The 18,163-nt window shown below is 36.8% G+C and overlaps 3 protein-coding genes across 4 annotated transcripts; 2 read left to right on the forward strand and 1 right to left on the reverse strand.

The window, feature by feature from the left end:
• The first annotated feature begins 15 nt into the window (after window positions 1-15).
• On the forward strand, window positions 16-6,375 carry LOC131784847 (uncharacterized). Its single transcript, XM_059101710.2, has 4 exons — window positions 16-491; window positions 2,799-3,188; window positions 4,557-4,658; window positions 5,468-6,375. The coding sequence occupies exons 1-4, from the start codon at window positions 32-34 to the stop codon at window positions 5,752-5,754; spliced, it is 1,239 nt and encodes a 412-aa protein (XP_058957693.2). The 5' UTR covers window positions 16-31; the 3' UTR covers window positions 5,755-6,375.
• LOC131784942 (mycothiol acetyltransferase-like) lies at window positions 6,353-9,066 on the reverse strand. 2 transcript variants are annotated; one of them, XM_066168575.1, is made up of 4 exons: window positions 8,941-9,066; window positions 8,114-8,144; window positions 7,680-7,737; window positions 6,353-7,312 (listed from the first exon to the last, which is right to left on the reverse strand). In XM_066168575.1, exons 1-4 carry the CDS (start codon window positions 9,037-9,039, stop codon window positions 7,009-7,011), a joined length of 492 nt encoding a protein of 163 aa, XP_066024672.1. In that variant the 5' UTR covers window positions 9,040-9,066; the 3' UTR covers window positions 6,353-7,008. The 2 variants fall into 2 exon arrangements, with proteins under 2 accessions (XP_066024672.1, XP_066024673.1); XM_066168576.1 differs by lacking the exon at window positions 7,680-7,737 and having other exon boundaries at window positions 8,110-8,144.
• A 110-nt stretch (window positions 9,067-9,176) lies between these two features.
• On the forward strand, window positions 9,177-17,927 carry LOC131777419 (DNA replication licensing factor mcm7). The gene is made up of 19 exons (XM_059093748.2): window positions 9,177-9,296; window positions 9,403-9,479; window positions 9,643-9,702; window positions 10,166-10,270; window positions 10,675-10,799; window positions 11,231-11,411; window positions 11,536-11,597; window positions 11,926-12,184; window positions 12,386-12,470; window positions 13,605-13,736; window positions 13,853-13,936; window positions 14,108-14,194; window positions 14,639-14,763; window positions 14,945-15,126; window positions 15,473-15,556; window positions 15,948-16,116; window positions 16,632-16,738; window positions 17,487-17,555; window positions 17,792-17,927. The coding sequence occupies exons 1-19, from the start codon at window positions 9,272-9,274 to the stop codon at window positions 17,925-17,927; spliced, it is 2,154 nt and encodes a 717-aa protein (XP_058949731.2). The 5' UTR covers window positions 9,177-9,271.
• Window positions 17,928-18,163: the final 236 nt, after the last annotated feature.

Raw genomic sequence — 18,163 nt, forward strand, 5'->3', positions numbered from 1 at the left:
TCGTTCCTCGTCAAGTTGAAACCTATCGACCATGTTTCTTTTACTTCTATTTTTTTACTGTACGTTTTTTCTTACTCTTGATTCGACACACGCTGGCAAATGCCGACAAATTGACTTCACTAAGCTTCCGGCATGCGCCAACGTTGGCTACAAATCTACAGCGAATTTTTCACAAATTGGAGAACAGAGTTATCAAGACTATGTCTCATCAAAAGTCACCTACTTTTCTGATCGTTTCAACAGTTGTTCTCCGTATTCCAGGATGTTCGTTTGCTCTCGTTACCTTCCAAAGTGTTCCAAGGACGTTGAAGGCCCCATACTCCCCTGTAGAGAAGTGTGTGATCAATTTTTGGACGATTGTCACAAAGAATTGAAAGACAGTGGACTGTATAGACGTTACGTTGCCTACTGTAGACTTCTCTCTTCTAAAAGAGAAGCATCTATGCAGTGTTTAAAACCTTCTGGATTTGTTCCTCGACCAAATAAAAAAGGTGAGCTAAAAAAATTGGATGATATTCTCCACATTTTGTTGCAATGTTGTAAGAAGTTTATTAGCTACACACTCTCTTCATTACAAGGTATGTTTCTTAGTTGCAGAGTACATATGTTCTCTGAAATTTAATGACAACTGTTGGCTTAAAATATTTTCTACATTCCAAGTAGCATTTTTGCAATTATGAGTCATACCGTTTTGTCAAACAATGTTTTCCTGCAAAAAAATAATGTTAATTTATTGATTACAAATCGTTTAAATCTTTGCTTTGACAGTATTTTAAACATCTTCATTAATATTCGCCAATGTCAACTAAAGATATTTTTATCATGATATATCTTTTTCACTCCCAAGTATTTTAAAACAATTCAGCCATGGTTTCATTTACTAAAAAGTACCAAGTGTAATTTAATTTAAGTCTACCTCAGCTGAGCAAAATTTATTTCGGAGGACACGCGATAAAGCAACCGCTGGGTTTCGTTAAATTAAAAAATCAACAAAGATTCACTCTTAAACAAAATATGACTCTTAAACTTATTTTCATACCATTAACAGCGTCTTATAATTTCACGTGAGCAGTTAACATCGAACGCTGTTTGACAGGTTTAAACCAATCAATAAATCCTCTGGAGACACTCACGATCAAAAAACTAACCACGCTAGCTTAATATTTTTAATTACAAGTGCTCCAGCTATTCAACAGGTGAGCTGGAAACGTTAAAAAAAATCAAATGCATGCATTTTTTTGACATGAAAGAAAAATAAAAAAGGTATCTTTTGATCAAACTTAAGACTGATGGCGTCTCTAGATGCAAAAATTTGTACACTCGGAAATTGCTTCGTCGTCGTATATTTAAGTCCGGAATGTCGTGACGATGAAAAAAAAATATTTTCGCTGTTCAACAGTAGTCATGGCAACCTCTTTTTACATATAGTGCAAACAAAAAACGAACTGTGAAAATATAAAACGTTATACAGACTTTCGGGTTAAGTGTTTAATATTTGTTTTTGGAGAACAAAACAGCTCAACACACGAAATCGCGTCGAAAATCGAGAAAGTGATTGTGGATTCAAAACTTGTTCTCGCAGACTTAGAAAATCAAAACGATCCCCCTTTCTCAGTTCCGTTCGTGAGGAAAAAAACGTCGGCAGAATTAACGTGTTTATCGCACTTAGGATCGCAAGACTATGACATATTTCAATTTTTTTTTAAAAATTATTTCTTTTAATTGTTTGACAGACTTAGCTCGCCTTTTCTCAGTCTTGAAGGTTTGTGACTTTGAACATCGCTGTATGATTTTACGTCTGCTCCACCCTCAGCCACCGCTGTCTTACATGTTCAAACTTTAGCTTAAAGAAGTTGATTTACACATGTTTAAGAAAGAGCGAAATCAAGTACCCTATTGACGGTCCGATATTGAAGAAGTTCCATGCCAAAAATAGCAGTAGCTTGCAATGAAATCTGTTGATATTTCAAATGTCTGCTTGCTGAGTTGTTGCATGTTTTGTTGTAGAGTTGTCTTATTTCTTATTCGTGGCTTAAAAATTGTGTTCCATGAGATTTTAAAAATCATAAAAACAAAAGTCGTAAAAAATCCGATTAAATTTTTTCCTGAAACACTATTTGGTGCGTTGGCGGGCTGACGGAATTTCCGGAATACTATAGTCATTAACAACTTGAAGTTGAGAAGGGTTAAGTCATTACCACAATTTATTTTGAAAGTCTGAAGTTTCGAGAGCAAGCCTTTTACTAAAGATAGGTGTAGGGTTTTTGGGTTGTACCACTTCACACTTACAAGATATTGAATCTAACAACATTCACATCGGCAAGGCAACACGTGACAAAAGCATAGCATGAATTGTTCGCTGTAGAATTAAGCTATCAGTGACAAAAAGTAAGATTTAGAGGTGCTTGACAAGGATGACTTGCTGGCGAAGACTGAAAGTAAATTCTCTTTAATCCGCAGTCCATTAAAATGGAATTCTGCCGTAGCTCTTAACAGTTTCCTAGAGCAAGTGTTAAGTCAATTAGCTTTTCGCTTGACAAATCTCCATTTCCGAAAAAAGGCATGTTAGGACTTTGGATACAGGACCGTGTCAAAGCGACTTGTCAAGTAAAATTTAAAATGTTTTGAAATATTGCCACTGAAGAACTTTTCAAGGAGAAACAGGTCAAGTTTTACCAATAATTCGTTAAATTCCTATTCGTCAGATATTTGGAGAATTGTGACAACTAAAACGACTGAATAATACATCAAACTAGAATGCTAAAGCGAAGGTGTCTTTTTTTTTTATTGCTTTATAGAACCATTATTACCAAGTTGTGAAACCGCAAGTCGGCCTGCTTGTTTGAAAGACAATGTCAGTGGACTGAGAAACAACACAAGACATCGACTCCAGTCTTTTCTCAGCAATCTCGACCCAGTCCTAAACTCAAGTTGCTCAGTCAAGTTAAGACGGTTAGCCTGCTTCATTGAGACTGCACCCTGCGTCACTAATGATGGTTCCACCCTTCACACCTGTCCATCTATGTGCCAGGAAGTCAGACGTGATTGTGAAGAGGAATTTAAGAAACATAACATCGACTTTCCACAGTGCATACCTTATCACCCTGAAATTCCTGCTGGAGATGGTTTGTGCAAGCTTTCTCGTTGGCCTGTACCGTGGCCTAATACAACTGGAACACAAGTGTTAGGTTGGTGTCAGATCATTGAAAGTTTAGTCCGCAGTGTTATCTTTTTAATTATCATTCCACAACTATGCCATTGTATCATATTAGGGCACTGGGATGCGCAAAATCAGCTGCGGTATTGCATTGCAGAACAGCAGGGCAACAGCGCTTCAGATATTTTTTTAATTCGATAGTTTCGTTTTGGTTGTTTTCCTCTTTCGCGCACGCCTTATGCGATCGATGCGATGTGCAGATGAGGCCTTGGGATTAACTTCGAAGACTGGAAGCAAAAATACCAGAAACTAAAATCATAGTGAATTAATAAATCCCTTATTCGATGGTTTAACATCTCAGCTCATTGGCCATATTATTCCTCGTCCCTACCCCCCTAAACATCGAATAAGGTGTATAAATCCATTTCTGTGCAACCTTCGAAACCCAAATGCGCTGAAAATATACTTCTACTGAGAATAGTCTCGATGAAAATATGACTCCTTTTGCCGATCATCCGTAACAGTGCACACGAAGCAATTAATTAATATAGCTAATAAAAACTCTTTTTCCAACGGATATGAGCCGATTTCGCTTATGTTAGCCCAACATGTTTTCAATAACGGAATGCAAATTTATCATTCAGTTAAACCGGTTTGATTTTAACTCTTCCTGCTGTGAAAAATGACGATAAGTAATTTCTGGTATCATTAATAATGTACCCCTCGTCGATTTCTGTCCGCGAATAAATTCTGATGGTTAGTACAAAAAAATGAACTTGTGCACCCTTACAACAGAAATTTACCATAATTTTCGGTGAACTTCTCTTAAAATTTACAAACTGCAAATCGTTTTTTCCCTCCACAAACAACATTGAAACGCGTCTCTACTCTTGATTAGCAAACGGACCGCACTCCTCTAATGCAGGGATATTAGGACTTGTGGTGATTGGATATCGCTTGATAATCGCAATGTTTGTTAAGGTGTTGATTATAATCTTTTGGCATCCGCGACAAAAAAAAAAAAAAGAAAAAAAACGGCTTAAACCGCAATTGAAGAAACCAAGATTGAGGGCTAATACACGTGCACGGGCGTTTGAAAAGATAAATCCGGGCTAAGAGGTCAAGATTTAATTTAAATCCTTCCGTCGTTTGCGTTCCAGACATAACTTAAAACCATCTGATAGATCATGAGTACGAAAAAATATATATCTTCAGCAGGATGATGTACTGATAACGCGCTGAATTATAAAAACTATAAACAACCCGTCAAGAAATTGAGTTTCAATCAACAAGAAGATTGGCGGTTAGATCTTAGAAGTTGAGGGATTTTTTTAAGAAAAGAGTTTACGCTATACTACTCTTTTCTTAACTGTTCACTTTTTACTGATTTCCTCTTCAGAGACAACTCCCAGAATCTTTAGAACAAACCCTGCAGTTATCTCCAAAGTGGACGAAGGATTTGACATTGATTCAAACATGGAGAGCAAGATAGGCACAACAGGTATAAAAACATATCGCGGGCGCAAGTTAAGAAGCTAGAGTTGCGCTCGGCTGCGCCTTGAGCACCTCTTACCCTTCTCTCGTACTCTCCAAACTTCCCGCGTGCTCGATATACGCACGCTAAGTATGAACTAATTATTTAATGTCAATAATCAATATATTTAACAACTAGGTTACGAGTGCAAGATTTCTATCGCGTGATAGCTGATCAAGGGCGACGCCCGAATATACTATCACAGATAGAAACGGGAAACGAATATTTTAGTTATTTTATTATAAATCTACTAGTCGTTCAAAATGTAATAACCGGGCAGGTTCGTGTTTTTATTCTAATTTGTTAACAACTGCACACTGTTAGGGGCCTCTCTCCACTCACTTTTCATCACAGAATAGACACCGAGTAGTGGAGCCACCCAGATTTCAGCATTTGTGATATAATGATACAGATTTATACTAAATAATAGTAAATAATATAAAATAATAGTCTACTTCTAGGAACACAGAATTACAATCTCCACTTTCATTTTCTATAAATTAAGAATGATCGTATTGATAGAGCTGGCTAAGAAAGTAAAACGGTACCGGCGCGAATTAAGCTGAACATTTCTCATTCCGCATGAACAGCACAGGACTACTTGCATGATATTACAATGCACACCGAGTGATGAAACATCCAGAACCATTTGAAGAAACTGTACGCCAACCTAAATGATCTGAAGTTCTCCGTCAGTTTCTTGGTGCGAGACACTAAAACAATCGTCTTTAGCATCCACATAAATGACCTAAAATACTCGTTTTGTTTTGTTGTAGACCAATCCAAGCCTAGTAGCGACGAGGAATTAAAAAAGAAGCCATTATCAAGTTTAGTTCTTGCTGTCGCCGTTGTGGGATTTTTAATGGTATTTTCGTTTTTGACATTTATGTTACATCTGTTTTTGAAAAAGCTTAAGAAAAATGCCAGGGCAAGAAAGAGAGGAAGTGGGAAATATGTCAAGGATGCGAACATTTCGTCTAATGGAAAAGCTGTTACAGTGGGCGAGCAAAAGAATGTGAGCTTTGAAGAAGAAATACATAAAACTGGGACTGCTCTTTATTAACAGTCATGTGATTGTAGTCTACTGGGTCAAGTTGGAGTGAAGGCAATTTCAACGGAGTACCCATAGTAAACCAAGATACGTTCGCCGATGGCTCTTCACGATGTTCCGACATTGTTCAAGAAAACTCGGACTGACCTATCTACCGATCAGATGTAAGATAAAATCAATCGCAACTTGGTCGCTCGTGTTTTCCCGCAATTCAGGCAGTTTACATGTACATTGTAATTATTTTGAGACCAGCTCCTGTTAAAGAGTCAGAGAACATTTGAATTGAAATAAGTTACAGTTGAATTTGAGTTGATGATTGTAACCCTTTAGATATTTGTTCCAGTTAGGACGAAAAGGCGACTAAGCACATGTATGTTTGCTATTATAATTTACATGCATCACTCACGACATATGCGTGATTCTATGCTACCTTATTGAACAGCATCAGAAAAAAAACCGGAAAGTGATGATATCTTTTCCGCCATGCGTATGATTTAAAAGCGGTAAAACTATTCAAAACTTGTGTTTTAAAGTTCGTAATTTAGTGGCCTTCATCTTCAGCTCAAGATACCAAAAGCTTGTTGGTAACAAAGACTATGTAATACAGAACTTCAAAGATACTTTTATTGGTATATATTTTGTATATTTCGATCTCAAGGTGTAATTTTCCTAAATTATTTTAGATATAAAACCCTTCAGGGTAACTTTGAAGGTAAAGTAGACTAGATTTTTCAGTTACAGACTTCTTTTTTCAATATGGCCTGCATTGAAATGCAGAAATTACACATTGAACTCATGTTACTTAGGAATTACTTAAAAAAGAAAACTCTAAAAGTTATTTTTGTTACTACAAAAGTAAAACATCAAATAGACAAACAAACATTTCAAGAAATAAAATGAATTAACCAACAAGTGGAGGATATGATATAAAAAACTTGTTCTATTTACATAAAACAAGAAGGTCTATAAAAATTCACTGTTTCCGAAGCTTACAAGCTTTGTCCTTTCTTGACGGAAGTCTAATGGTCAAGTTATTACGTTTTATGCAAAATAGTACCCGCTGCAATGAATCAACATAATTGAAAAAAAAATGGAAATGTGCACTTTGCTCAGAGAACCTGGAAGTCAGAATTTAGCCCATATGGCTGACTAGAGCCCAGCTTGAAGACAGGCACCAGCATCTCACTTCCCTTCCCTTGTGCATGCCAGTGGCAGAGCATAAAACCTACATTGCCAATGCAGTGGCAATTTGTGCCAGTGGCTTTGTCAGGTCTCTTCAGCACTACAAACAAATCCAATGTCTTTGTAAAGCTTAAGGGCAGAATGTCTGTACACCTCTGTTATAAGACTCACTGATTCCTTCCCATGATCCTTATGGTAAAGAAGAACGCGCAATGCAAGAGCCCTTCCCAAGCCCTGTCTGTGATACTCAGGCAAGACTGCCAACCAATGAAGACGTCCTTCCAATGAGTTCAATTTGTCTTGCCAGGCAAATGCTGTGGCTACATATCTCTTGTTATGTCTGATGAAGAAAAAGCCATCTTCCTTGAACAGAGGACTTGATGCATACCTGTACAAAATAAAAGACAGTCTATGACTGTATGTGCCTACTGCTCTATAGTTGTAGAGTATTGCAGTAAAAAAGCAATTTGGTGTAAAATGCAGAGAGGTTAATAAACAGTTCTTTTTGATGCCAAACTTGTGATAAAAGGTAATCCTGGTTAGAGCAGAGTTTGTACACTGGGAAATTGTTTTTGAGTTTTTATGTTGCAAATAATTTTTTACTGACAAAGCAAATCTTTGTTAAAGAAAATTTTGACAATAGCTCTTAAGGGGGATGACATATTTTAGGACAGTGCCTCCCAGAGGATTCTTTACAATATTATCATACCCTAATTACTTCAGAATGAGTCATCCAGAAATGATAAATTGCACACCTCTCAACAAATCTCTCTGCGCTCCAATCAGACACAAATTCACCAAATGCTTCTTTAACTAAAAATGAAGATATCACAATATCTGAGATATTGGAAACCATTGGCTAGTGTATGCCATGACAGGTTAAAAGGTTTGGAACTGAGACCTTGGTGCAGGTCATTATGTTGCATTCTTCAGAAAGACTCATTATTATTGCTGTAATTCTTTCTATCTGGGGTGCTGATAAATTGACATAAATTGACATTCTTCATAAAAACCCTTTACTCTCACTTTAAGTCTTTCTATCTGGGGTGCTGATAAATTGACATAGAGAGCAACAAGTTTTGATGGTGTAAGCTTCTTCAGTCAGAAGATGTTTCCTTCATTCCATCCATAACTGTTACCAACAACTTGTTAGCAGGTACAAAAAAATGAATGACCATCACCCACCTACCTATTTGAATCCATCTGTGTTCATCACCATTCTGTGCAAAATATGAAAGTTACTGTATATTTGAAAAGTGAACTTAAACTTTTTTTTATCTAAATGTGTTTCATCAAATTTTTGCTAAATAAATTTTTCAATAAAGATGAGTTTCACTCTTCCTGTAACATTATCAAGTGAAGGCATCACATCAAAATTATTCTTCTTTCCTTCTGAGGTCTCAAATAAAGTAAAAATTTCCACACAGCCCTATATTACATTATGTGTTCAGTTCTTGGATACAGAAAACAATGACAAAAACAATACATTGCCATTAGGAAAAAATATTTGTTTTACAATAGTATGGGGCTGTGCAGAATGTTACCCAATTAAATGTTAGTCTGTCATCTCTGAGAGTGATTAGCATTTAATTTCTCCACACAATATCACCCTTTAATCACACATTAAGGTAAGGAGAATGAAGGAAATGATCATCAACCAAAGAAGCTCTTAATTATTAAACAAATTCTCCTTGTCAGTACCTTGGGAAATGTATAGAGAACAATATGGAGAATGTGCATATTGATCTTTGGATGGAAAGGGTTAGGCTAGAGGAACTGTGGGTCTAAAAGTGGCGTATATATTAGGCAAAAGTAGGGTAGGTGTGGGGGGAGACGTTTGAAGGTATTGGGGATTGGAGAATCTAGAAACATGATATGACAAAACTAGAAGTTGAGGCAATCTTTGCATCTTACTGCATTTTCTTATCATTGCTTGTTTGTACACGATCAATTCACATCTTGCCGTCGTTTAATTCTTCATACCACATTCGTACGTAAAAGAAATGCAATTCTTACCTTCCAAGTGCAAATTACAAAATCACTGCTCAATCTAACTTCTGGAATCGATTTTTCTTGAAGATTACAAAAGATTAACCGACACTGATCTTCTCTCATAACTATAGATATAAACGATATCCTAAACCTCCTTGCACTTTTTAGACATTACATGTTGGCTTACACGACAACCTGACCAATTCATTCGGCCCACAATACAGCAAGGCCCTGAAGTTTTCGCGCCAAATTCGTCACATGTTCCAAGACACTTTAGCCGATCAGATCAAGTCTTCCAGTTAGGCGACGAGTAAAGCACATCTTTTTGCTTCAGAGTTTAAATTCTTCACCGAGTATGCCTGATTATCAAGCAGAAAAAGGTAACCAAACGATTTTTGATCTCTTTTGGAGGTTTGTGTAGCAATTACAGTGATTACGGTTACGGTTTAGCTTCATGTGTCTTATTTAGCATCGATCTCGTTACAGACAAAGCGAAGCGGTTTCTCGCAGAGTTTTACCTCGACGGAGACGGCGGAAAACACTTCAAATACGGAGAACAGCTTGTGAGTAGAAATCTGTGGATAACTTCGCCTTGAGTTGTTCGAAATTTATTGCCTTTGTTGTCCACGCAACGAACAAGAAATAGATTTATGGTCGAGTAAGTTGATTTTAAAATATCCTGTTTAGTTCCACTAATTAAGTTTCTAAATAATGTTCTCTTTCAAGGTTAAAATTGCCCATCGCGAACAGGTAGAACTCTTGATTGAGCTTGATGATATCGCCGAGGTAAGGCACTTCGTTTGATCGATGTTGCTAGAGTGACTTTGATCCGAATCCTAATTAATTAGGTTAGCTTTTGAGAATATTTTTTTGACTGCATGCGATAGAACATTTATCAGTAGGTTATTTGCAATGGTCAAATACGATTCCGCTCCCATTTTACTCGTCCAGAGTTTTACATAGTTCGTGTAAATTCGTCGTAACAGTAATTGTTTGCATGGCGAAGCGTTGACAAACTTAGGAGAGCTCAAGTAGTACCTAGTCTACTCTATGGTCATACAAAATGAGACAAAAACTCCAAGTTTATTTTTGGTGATCAAGCTTGCGGATGTGAAAGCATTTGCTTCTAGGAGTGGGTTCCATACCAGAAGGTATTGGCCTTGTACTGGCGATAAAAGTATTAGTAAAATGAAGAGAAATTCAGCAAATAACTTTATTATAACTTTTTTTTGGGTTGTGTTACACTTAGATTGATCCTGAGTTGTCAGAAAACATTGTGGAAAATGCACGTCGTTACAAACAGTTGTTTGAGGATGCTGTGTTTGAAATGTTGCCAGACTACAAGGAGAGAGAGGTACAGTGTAAGACAGGTGTTCAGAAATTTAGCTGAGGTCACATTGTCAGCATTATTGGTGAAGAAGTTGTTGAGCCAAAGCTGAAAACTACTAATATAGTCATGTACATTTACATGTTGTATTTTCACAAATAAGTTGAAAGAATGAGCATCAATGTACATCCCCTAGCAACAAGCATATTAGGGAAAATAAGTTTGAAATAGCTGTGATCACCACACTGTACCTAGGTAAAAATAACACCAAATTAAATAAACCAAAAAGGAACAAGAATCACAACTATAACAATGATGATTTTCAAATGACAAACTTAAATAATTTGGACACAATTTTCCCCAATGAACAGAACACAGTGCAGTTCTGTCAACAGTTTTATGACAATTGACATAATTTTGTGTCTTACAAGGTTCAAGTGAAAGATGCCTTAGATGTGTACATTGAACATCGCCTTCTGTTGGAGCAGCGGAACAGAAATGATACAGAGGCAAGAGATCCAAGGAACAAATATCCACCAGAGCTTCTTAGGAGATAGTAAGTCTCTGACATGGGGGAGGGGGGGGTGGATCTTAGAGGGAAGTTTTGATGGGGGACCCAAACTTTGGTTTGGGAAACAAGCAAAATACTTCTCTTTACCTGTGTTTTAACCTCCTAAACCCTAAGAGTGACCAGCATCTAGTTTCTCCCAACAGTACTACTCCTGAATCATTCATTAAGATCATGAGGATATGAAGGATAATTGTCAACCTGCGACGCTTTGATTGTTAAATGAATTCTCCTTGACAGTATGAAAGGAAACTTATAGAAAAGAGCACAGAGAATATAGATACTGATGTTAGGGTGTAAAGGGTTGATAGTCTTTTTCTCATTATGTTGAAATTGACTTACCTTGGATAAAGGTTTCCAGATTGTCACACTTTTTATTGACCTTTTTATTTTCCTTTTTTGTTAATTTTTGTTTCTAGTGAGGTGTATTTTAAGCACCTAAGCACACACAAGGCCAGTGCTGTGCGTGAAGTGAAAGCTGACAACATTGGTAAACTTGTTGTGGTGCGGGGAATTGTCACAAGGTGCACAGAAGTAAAACCAGTTGTTGAAGTAGCAACATACACTTGTGATCAATGTGGTGCAGAGTCTTATCAGCCAGTATGTACACTATTTGCTTTATTTTGATCCCAGACATGACTGAAAATTTTAAGGAGAGTTTTTAAGATGTCTTGTGTCTGCACTCACGTGGCTGAGATGTTGAATGCTGGTTTCATTTTTCCAGATTTCATCGCAGACATTTATGCCGCTTCTGATGTGCCCCAGTGAGGAGTGCAAGGTTAACAAGTAAGTTCTGAAATTTGATCTCCAACCTTTACATCACTTCAAATAAATTTATTGTTATTATAATTATTTTCTTGGCTGTTGTTGAGTACAATTAACTTAGGGATTAAAAAATACATGTATCTGACATCTTCCTCTCCTTTCATGATTGGCATTTTGGGAGAATTATTAAGTAGGCAGGTAAGCTACAAAAGTTACTTTGGCAAAAGGGAAAGCATACCCCAATAAGGACTGAATATTTTTTTTTTTGGAATTCTTCACATGAATATATTCTAAGACACAGAATGAGATGTTTTCAAGGCTTAAAATCGTCTGAATCTTTCCTTTTTAGGGCTGGTGGTCGTCTTTACCTTCAAACAAGAGGCTCTAAGTTTGTTAAATTCCAAGAACTAAAAATCCAAGAACACAGTGATCAAGTTCCTGTGGGAAACATTCCAAGGACTATGACAGTCATAGCAAAAGGTGAAACAACTCGTCTTGCAGTACCTGGGGATCACATCGCTGCTACAGGAGTGTTCCTCCCTATGATGAAGACTGGATTTAGGCAGCTTACCCAGGGATTGTTATCAGAAACATTTCTAGAGGCTCATGTAAGTTTCCCAAAAATTTGCTTATCAGGAAAGTTATCGTTTTTCAATCGATTTGAAATTCAAAACTGTTTGGGGTTTGATTTTGGAGTCTCACATATAAGAATTCTTTAACATCTTTCCTGATTTGTATATATAGACATGTAGTTTTAGGTAAATGTGAACAAGTTAAATTGATTGCATTGTTTCTTTTCTTTGCTTTAGAGAATTGTAAAAATGAACAAGACAGAAGATGATGAACTGGGAAATGAGGAACTAAGTGATGAAGAAATCAGGGCATTGTCTGAAGGTTTGTTTCTTTTATATCAGGATTATTGAACAGAAGCACAGAGAAAATATATTTTCTTTTGTTTGTTCATCAAGGATAACATAGATCAACATGAGTGCTAGTCGGTGCATAAATACATTTATAACAGAGCTTGCAAAGCATAGCCCCATAATTATACAAAATAGTAGTAACCCATCAAGCTGAAAAAATTTGGATGTACGACTGTACAAGGTGCTACTTTTAACATGTGTGGTCAACTGTACTGTGGGCACGCCAATGCCACAGCTTTGTTCAGTAGTCCAGTAGTCAGTGCACTGGGCTCCGAGTTGGACGACCCGGGTTCTAGTCCTGGCATAAAGGCGTTGTGCCCTTGAGACGTGCAGTGAAAAAAAAATGCGAGCTCCGCTTTTAGGCTTGGCTAAATCTATATATTATGTAAGCACTTTTGATTAAGATGTGTAACATTGGCTAATTAACCCGCTCACCACCAAGATCATGATTATTGAACGGCAGCACTGAGAAAGTATATTTTCTTTTGTTTGTTCATCATGGATAACATAGATCAGCATGAGTGTTAGTCAGTACTTAAATACATTTATATGTAAGCATTTTTGATTAAGATGTGTAACACTGGCTAATTAACCCTCTCACTACCAAGATCATGATTATTGAACAGCAGCACTGAGAAAGTGTATTTTCTTTTGTTTGTTCATCAAGGATAATGTAGATCAACGTGAGTGTAAGTTGGGACATAAATACATTTATATTTAAGCACTTTCAATTAATATGTGCAAACACTGGCTAATTAACTCTTCTCACTACCAAAATCTCATTAGCACCTCCCTTTACTTTCTGCTGTCCATTTCATATGATTTCAGCCCCAATAGTGTAATGTCAAATGAAAAATAGCCCTCAGTCTTTCTTTTAATTTTTTTTTCCAACACCTCTTTGCTGGACAAATATACTGATATTTAAAGGATAAATTAGTGACTGCTCACTTGTGGGAATGAAAGTGTTAATGATGAAACAAGGGTGTAGGTCCCTATCAATTTTTCAATGATGATGATGATGACAACAACGGAAATTAGGGTTATAATGATGACACTGCTCCTCAATGAGTGAGTGATTCTTGACAGAGGATTTTTTTTTTTACAGAAGCAGACTTTTATGATAAGCTGGCCTCGTCACTTGCTCCTGAAATTTATGGCCATGAAGACATCAAAAAGGCATTACTTCTGTTGTTGGTAGGAGGTGTAGATTGTACTCCCCAAGGGATGAAAATCAGAGGTACATTCCTTGTTCTTGCTGTGTGTTAGTATAGTTTGTTTCTTTTCAAAATTGTGGTCAATAAGTATTCTTAACAAGTGATTAAGTGGAAATGATTATCTTTCTTCATCCTTTAGGAAATATCAACATTCTTTTAATGGGTGACCCAGGTGTAGCAAAGAGTCAAATGCTGGGATACATTGACAGGCTTGCACCTCGCAGTGAGTAATTGAGCTTCAGAATGAATCTGCTAAGGGAACTATTGAACTTGTTTAGCTCCTGCTTATTGGAGTTTTTAACCTTATTATCTTTCTCTCTGAAAAATGACATTAAATCAATTACTTTTCCATTAGTACTTTATTTATTATACTGTTGAATTTATTCTTATTCAGGTCAGTACACCACAGGACGTGGAAGCTCAGGGGTTGGTCTTACTGCGGCTGTAATGAAAGATCCTCTGACAGGAGAAATGATTCTCGGTATGTAATACATTTGTAACTTTGTGTCCGTACAGTCTACAAGCCGAATGGCTCATCAGCATCAAAGATGACCATCCATAGAACAAAGCCACCAAGAGGGATCCCTGATGGCTGTGAAACATGTTTATCACAGGTTTGCCCCCCAGTTTTCCTGCCTGATAATTCCCATTACCAATTTATACTGCATGGTGGGGAAACACAGTGAGATTACATGAAATTAGACTGGCCAAATTAAAAAAAAAAAAAACTGCTATATCTCAAGCTTGAATCCAAGTTACTAGGAACAGACTGGAGTACCCTGACCTCTAGTACTTAATTTATTGTTATTATGAATGTGCAAATTGCCAAATAATGAACACAAGAATGATGTGAGACTGAACAATATGCAGATCACAGGTTACTTGACTAGTATTCTTCAATGAAAGTTCATATTGATCATTTCAGAGGGAGGTGCACTAGTGCTGGCAGACAAGGGAGTTTGTTGTATTGATGAATTTGACAAGATGATGGATTCTGATAGAACTGCAATCCACGAAGTTATGGAACAGCAGACTGTCTCCATTGCCAAGGTAAGAAGGAAAATGATCTTTTGCTTTTTTTGACAAGTATTTTTCAATAATTCTGCCAGCAAAATTATTTCGGGCGAAATTTTGTGATATTTTTAGACCATGATGGCTCATTGTGTATTCACAATTTTTTTTTAAATATTATTTTGATTTAATGGTTCATGTTAACATCTTGTTTTGAAAGGCTGGAATCATGACAAGCCTGAATGCACGAGTGTCTATCCTGGCTGCTGCCAATCCAGCATATGGACGGTATAATCCAAAGAAATCTGCAGAACAGAATATTCAGCTCCCAGCAGCACTGTTATCAAGATTTGACTTGCTTTGGCTGATTCAGGATAAACCAGACAGAGATAATGACTTGAGGTGAGAGGTTGTCCACTCTGATGGTCTTCACTGACCTTTATGATTGTGTTTTGCATAAATTTGATCTTGCAGTGTGATCATTCAGGTGAGTGTACAGTCCTGAAAATTATTGTTCCGAATGACAGTGACAGTCACTTGTAACCCAGTTGTTTTCAGAACTTTCCTCACCCAAATGATTACACTACATAGTTGAGTTCAGGCAGATCAGTAGACCTCAGAGAAAATAATAAATCGTAGAGCACATGCTAGAAAACTGACATAATGCATGCCTCCAAAGCACTCATCAGAGATGCATGATCTTAATGCCTAGAATCATCTGGCTGAATTCTTTTTTTTTGCTTTGCAGATTGGCACAGCACATTACATATGTCCATCAGCACAGCTCACACCCTCCCATGCAGTTTACATCTTTGGACATGAACCTTATGAGGTATGGTATGCAAAAGTGTTTCTCCTAATTCCTCTTCACACTGATGCTGTTTTGTTTGAAAAAATCTACTTGTACATGTACCTTTGAAGATTTTAATAAAAACTAAAAATGTTCCTAGCATTGAAAATAAAGCTTTTGAAAGAACACTTGATTTTAGAATTTTGAAAATGTTCAAGTTTTTTTGCTTAATGAATTAAAGAAAATGTTTCAAAATGCTGTCATACAGTGTCTAACACAGTGGCATGTGTTGCAAAGGTCTTTGTGTATTGGTGAAAGGAGTGGTTTTCCAATACATTTACAATTGAAAACAGTGTGATTGCATAACCCATCAGGACTGAATGCAGGTGCACTTTTTTCTCACATTAAGTCATTACAATTTTTTCCTCCACAGGCGTTATATAGCTGCATGCAAGGAAAAACAACCTCTGATTCCTGAGACACTTACAGATTACATTGTCAGTGCTTATGTGGAAATGAGAAAGGAGGCCAGGACCAACAGAGACACAACTTTCACCTCAGCAAGAACACTTCTGGCTGTTCTGCGTCTTGCAACTGCCTTGGTTAGTACATGCACTACTTACTGTCGTTTTGCTTTAAATTCCTTGCTGAAGATTTATTGGACAGCTTGTAAAGAAGAAACCTTACATATGTCTCAATTAAAATGCTAAACCAAGCTGATGATCCTACACAGAGACAAGCCAAAAATCTCCAAACTTGTTATACATGTAATGCTTAATTCACATTGGAATAACAAATTGGAATAAACAAAAGGAAAAGTCAAACAGATGGTGGACACAAGGGTACAGTTTTGGGATAAGGAAAGTGGGAAAGGTTCAATTATGATCAGTTTTATCTTTCTTTTTGTTCTGTTCAAGGTTTTAGTCCTCTCTGTGAATTCCCATTGGGATGGCACAAACTGTGTGAGGAGTGCATCTGGATTATCTCAGACTTTTGCACTTGAAATAGTATATTTAAATGAGTTCTGGGGACACATTCACTTACAAATGGTGTAGATTCTGCATGTTGGCCCCTCTGTTTGTAGTTTCAATGCAATGTTTCTGTTATGTGTCTATAGGCTCGTCTCCGTTTGGCAGATGTGGTGGAGAAGGAAGATGTGAATGAAGCTATGAGACTTATGGAGATGTCAAAGGCTTCCTTAATTGAAGATGAAACAAAAACAAGGTAAGAAAATCCACCTGACACAAAGATCGTACAGAAGCTATGAAGACAAAAATCAGCCCATTTCTCTGCATGACATTTTTCTAAACCCTTTGAACCCAAATTGTAACCACATGTAGCAAATTATTTCTCCCTACAGCATTTCTGCTGAATTGAACATTAATGAAATGAGATTAAGGAAAATGATGACAACTTAAGAAGCTTGTGATTGTCAGACAAATTCTCCTTGCTAGCATCTTAGGAAATGTAAAGAGAACAGTATAGAGAAAATGGATACTGATGCTAGGGTGTAAAGGGTTAAGTCTCAGGAATATTATCATGGAGATTAGATTTGTGCAGATGGTGAATGCACCAGAGGACTTATTTTCCATGGTAGATGGGGCTACAACCCCTCCAGAAGCTCACTTGATTGCTTTAAACTTTCAACTCCCATGAGTGACCAAGACAGAATTTATCCTTACAATATCAATGCAATATCAAGCAGATAAGTGATGAGAACTGGAGAAAAATTTCCATAAGGGAATTTTTTGTTGATCCTATCCAAAATTATCAGAAATAACATCATGAGAATTGTGTGGCAGACAGCAAGGAGAATTATGAATGGCTAGGAAGTAAAAGGGTTAAAAGCTCATTCCCTTGCACCCATTTGGTTCCCTGGATATAAGGTGTTTAATTAAGTAAGCATTGGATCTGTGAAGTGTGGTTGAAAAGTTCTACTTTTAACTGAACCATTGTATTTGTTCTTTGCCAGAACTGTAAACCCAGTTGATGCAATTTATGGAATTGTAAAAGAAATGGCTGGAGATGCTAGCAGTGTAAAGTAAGTCATTTGAATATTATTTGAATAAAGTGATTAGAACTAAATTACTATTCCACAATTGATCAAACAAATTTCTGTTGAAGCACTTGCATATTTTAAAGTGTGCAGGTGTCATGAATGTTTTCACAAAAATTGAGGGTAGTCTTAGGATTTATATGTGGGGTGAATTGATGGAAATAATGCCGACGAGTTACATGATAATTTTTTCACATGATAAATCCCTTTTTTCATCTTAGACTTCCAGACGTACAGCAACGATGTTTGGCAAAGGGCTTTACGCCAGATCAATTTGATGCCTGTCTTGGGGAGTATGAAGACTTGAATGTTTGGCAAATCAACTCCAATAGGACAAAGATTACTTTTGTTCAGTGAGAGAAGATAAAATGTCCAAAAAGGAGGAGTGAAACATCTGGAGGGCACTGTTCTTGAATTAATTGAGACATTTTTTACTCCGTTGGCCTTCACCGTTGTACTCATTGCTTTTTTTCAATGTGTCTTGCAGTTTTGAAATGTTTTACTTTAATTTTAGGTACAAAAACCTTTTTTTTTTTCTATTGTAAATATTCTCTAACTTAGGTCTCACATTTGTAAATTTCTAAGACGCTAAT

This window comes from Pocillopora verrucosa, chromosome 6 (genome assembly GCF_036669915.1).
Source record: "Pocillopora verrucosa isolate sample1 chromosome 6, ASM3666991v2, whole genome shotgun sequence".
Taxonomy (NCBI): domain Eukaryota; kingdom Metazoa; phylum Cnidaria; class Anthozoa; order Scleractinia; family Pocilloporidae; genus Pocillopora; species Pocillopora verrucosa.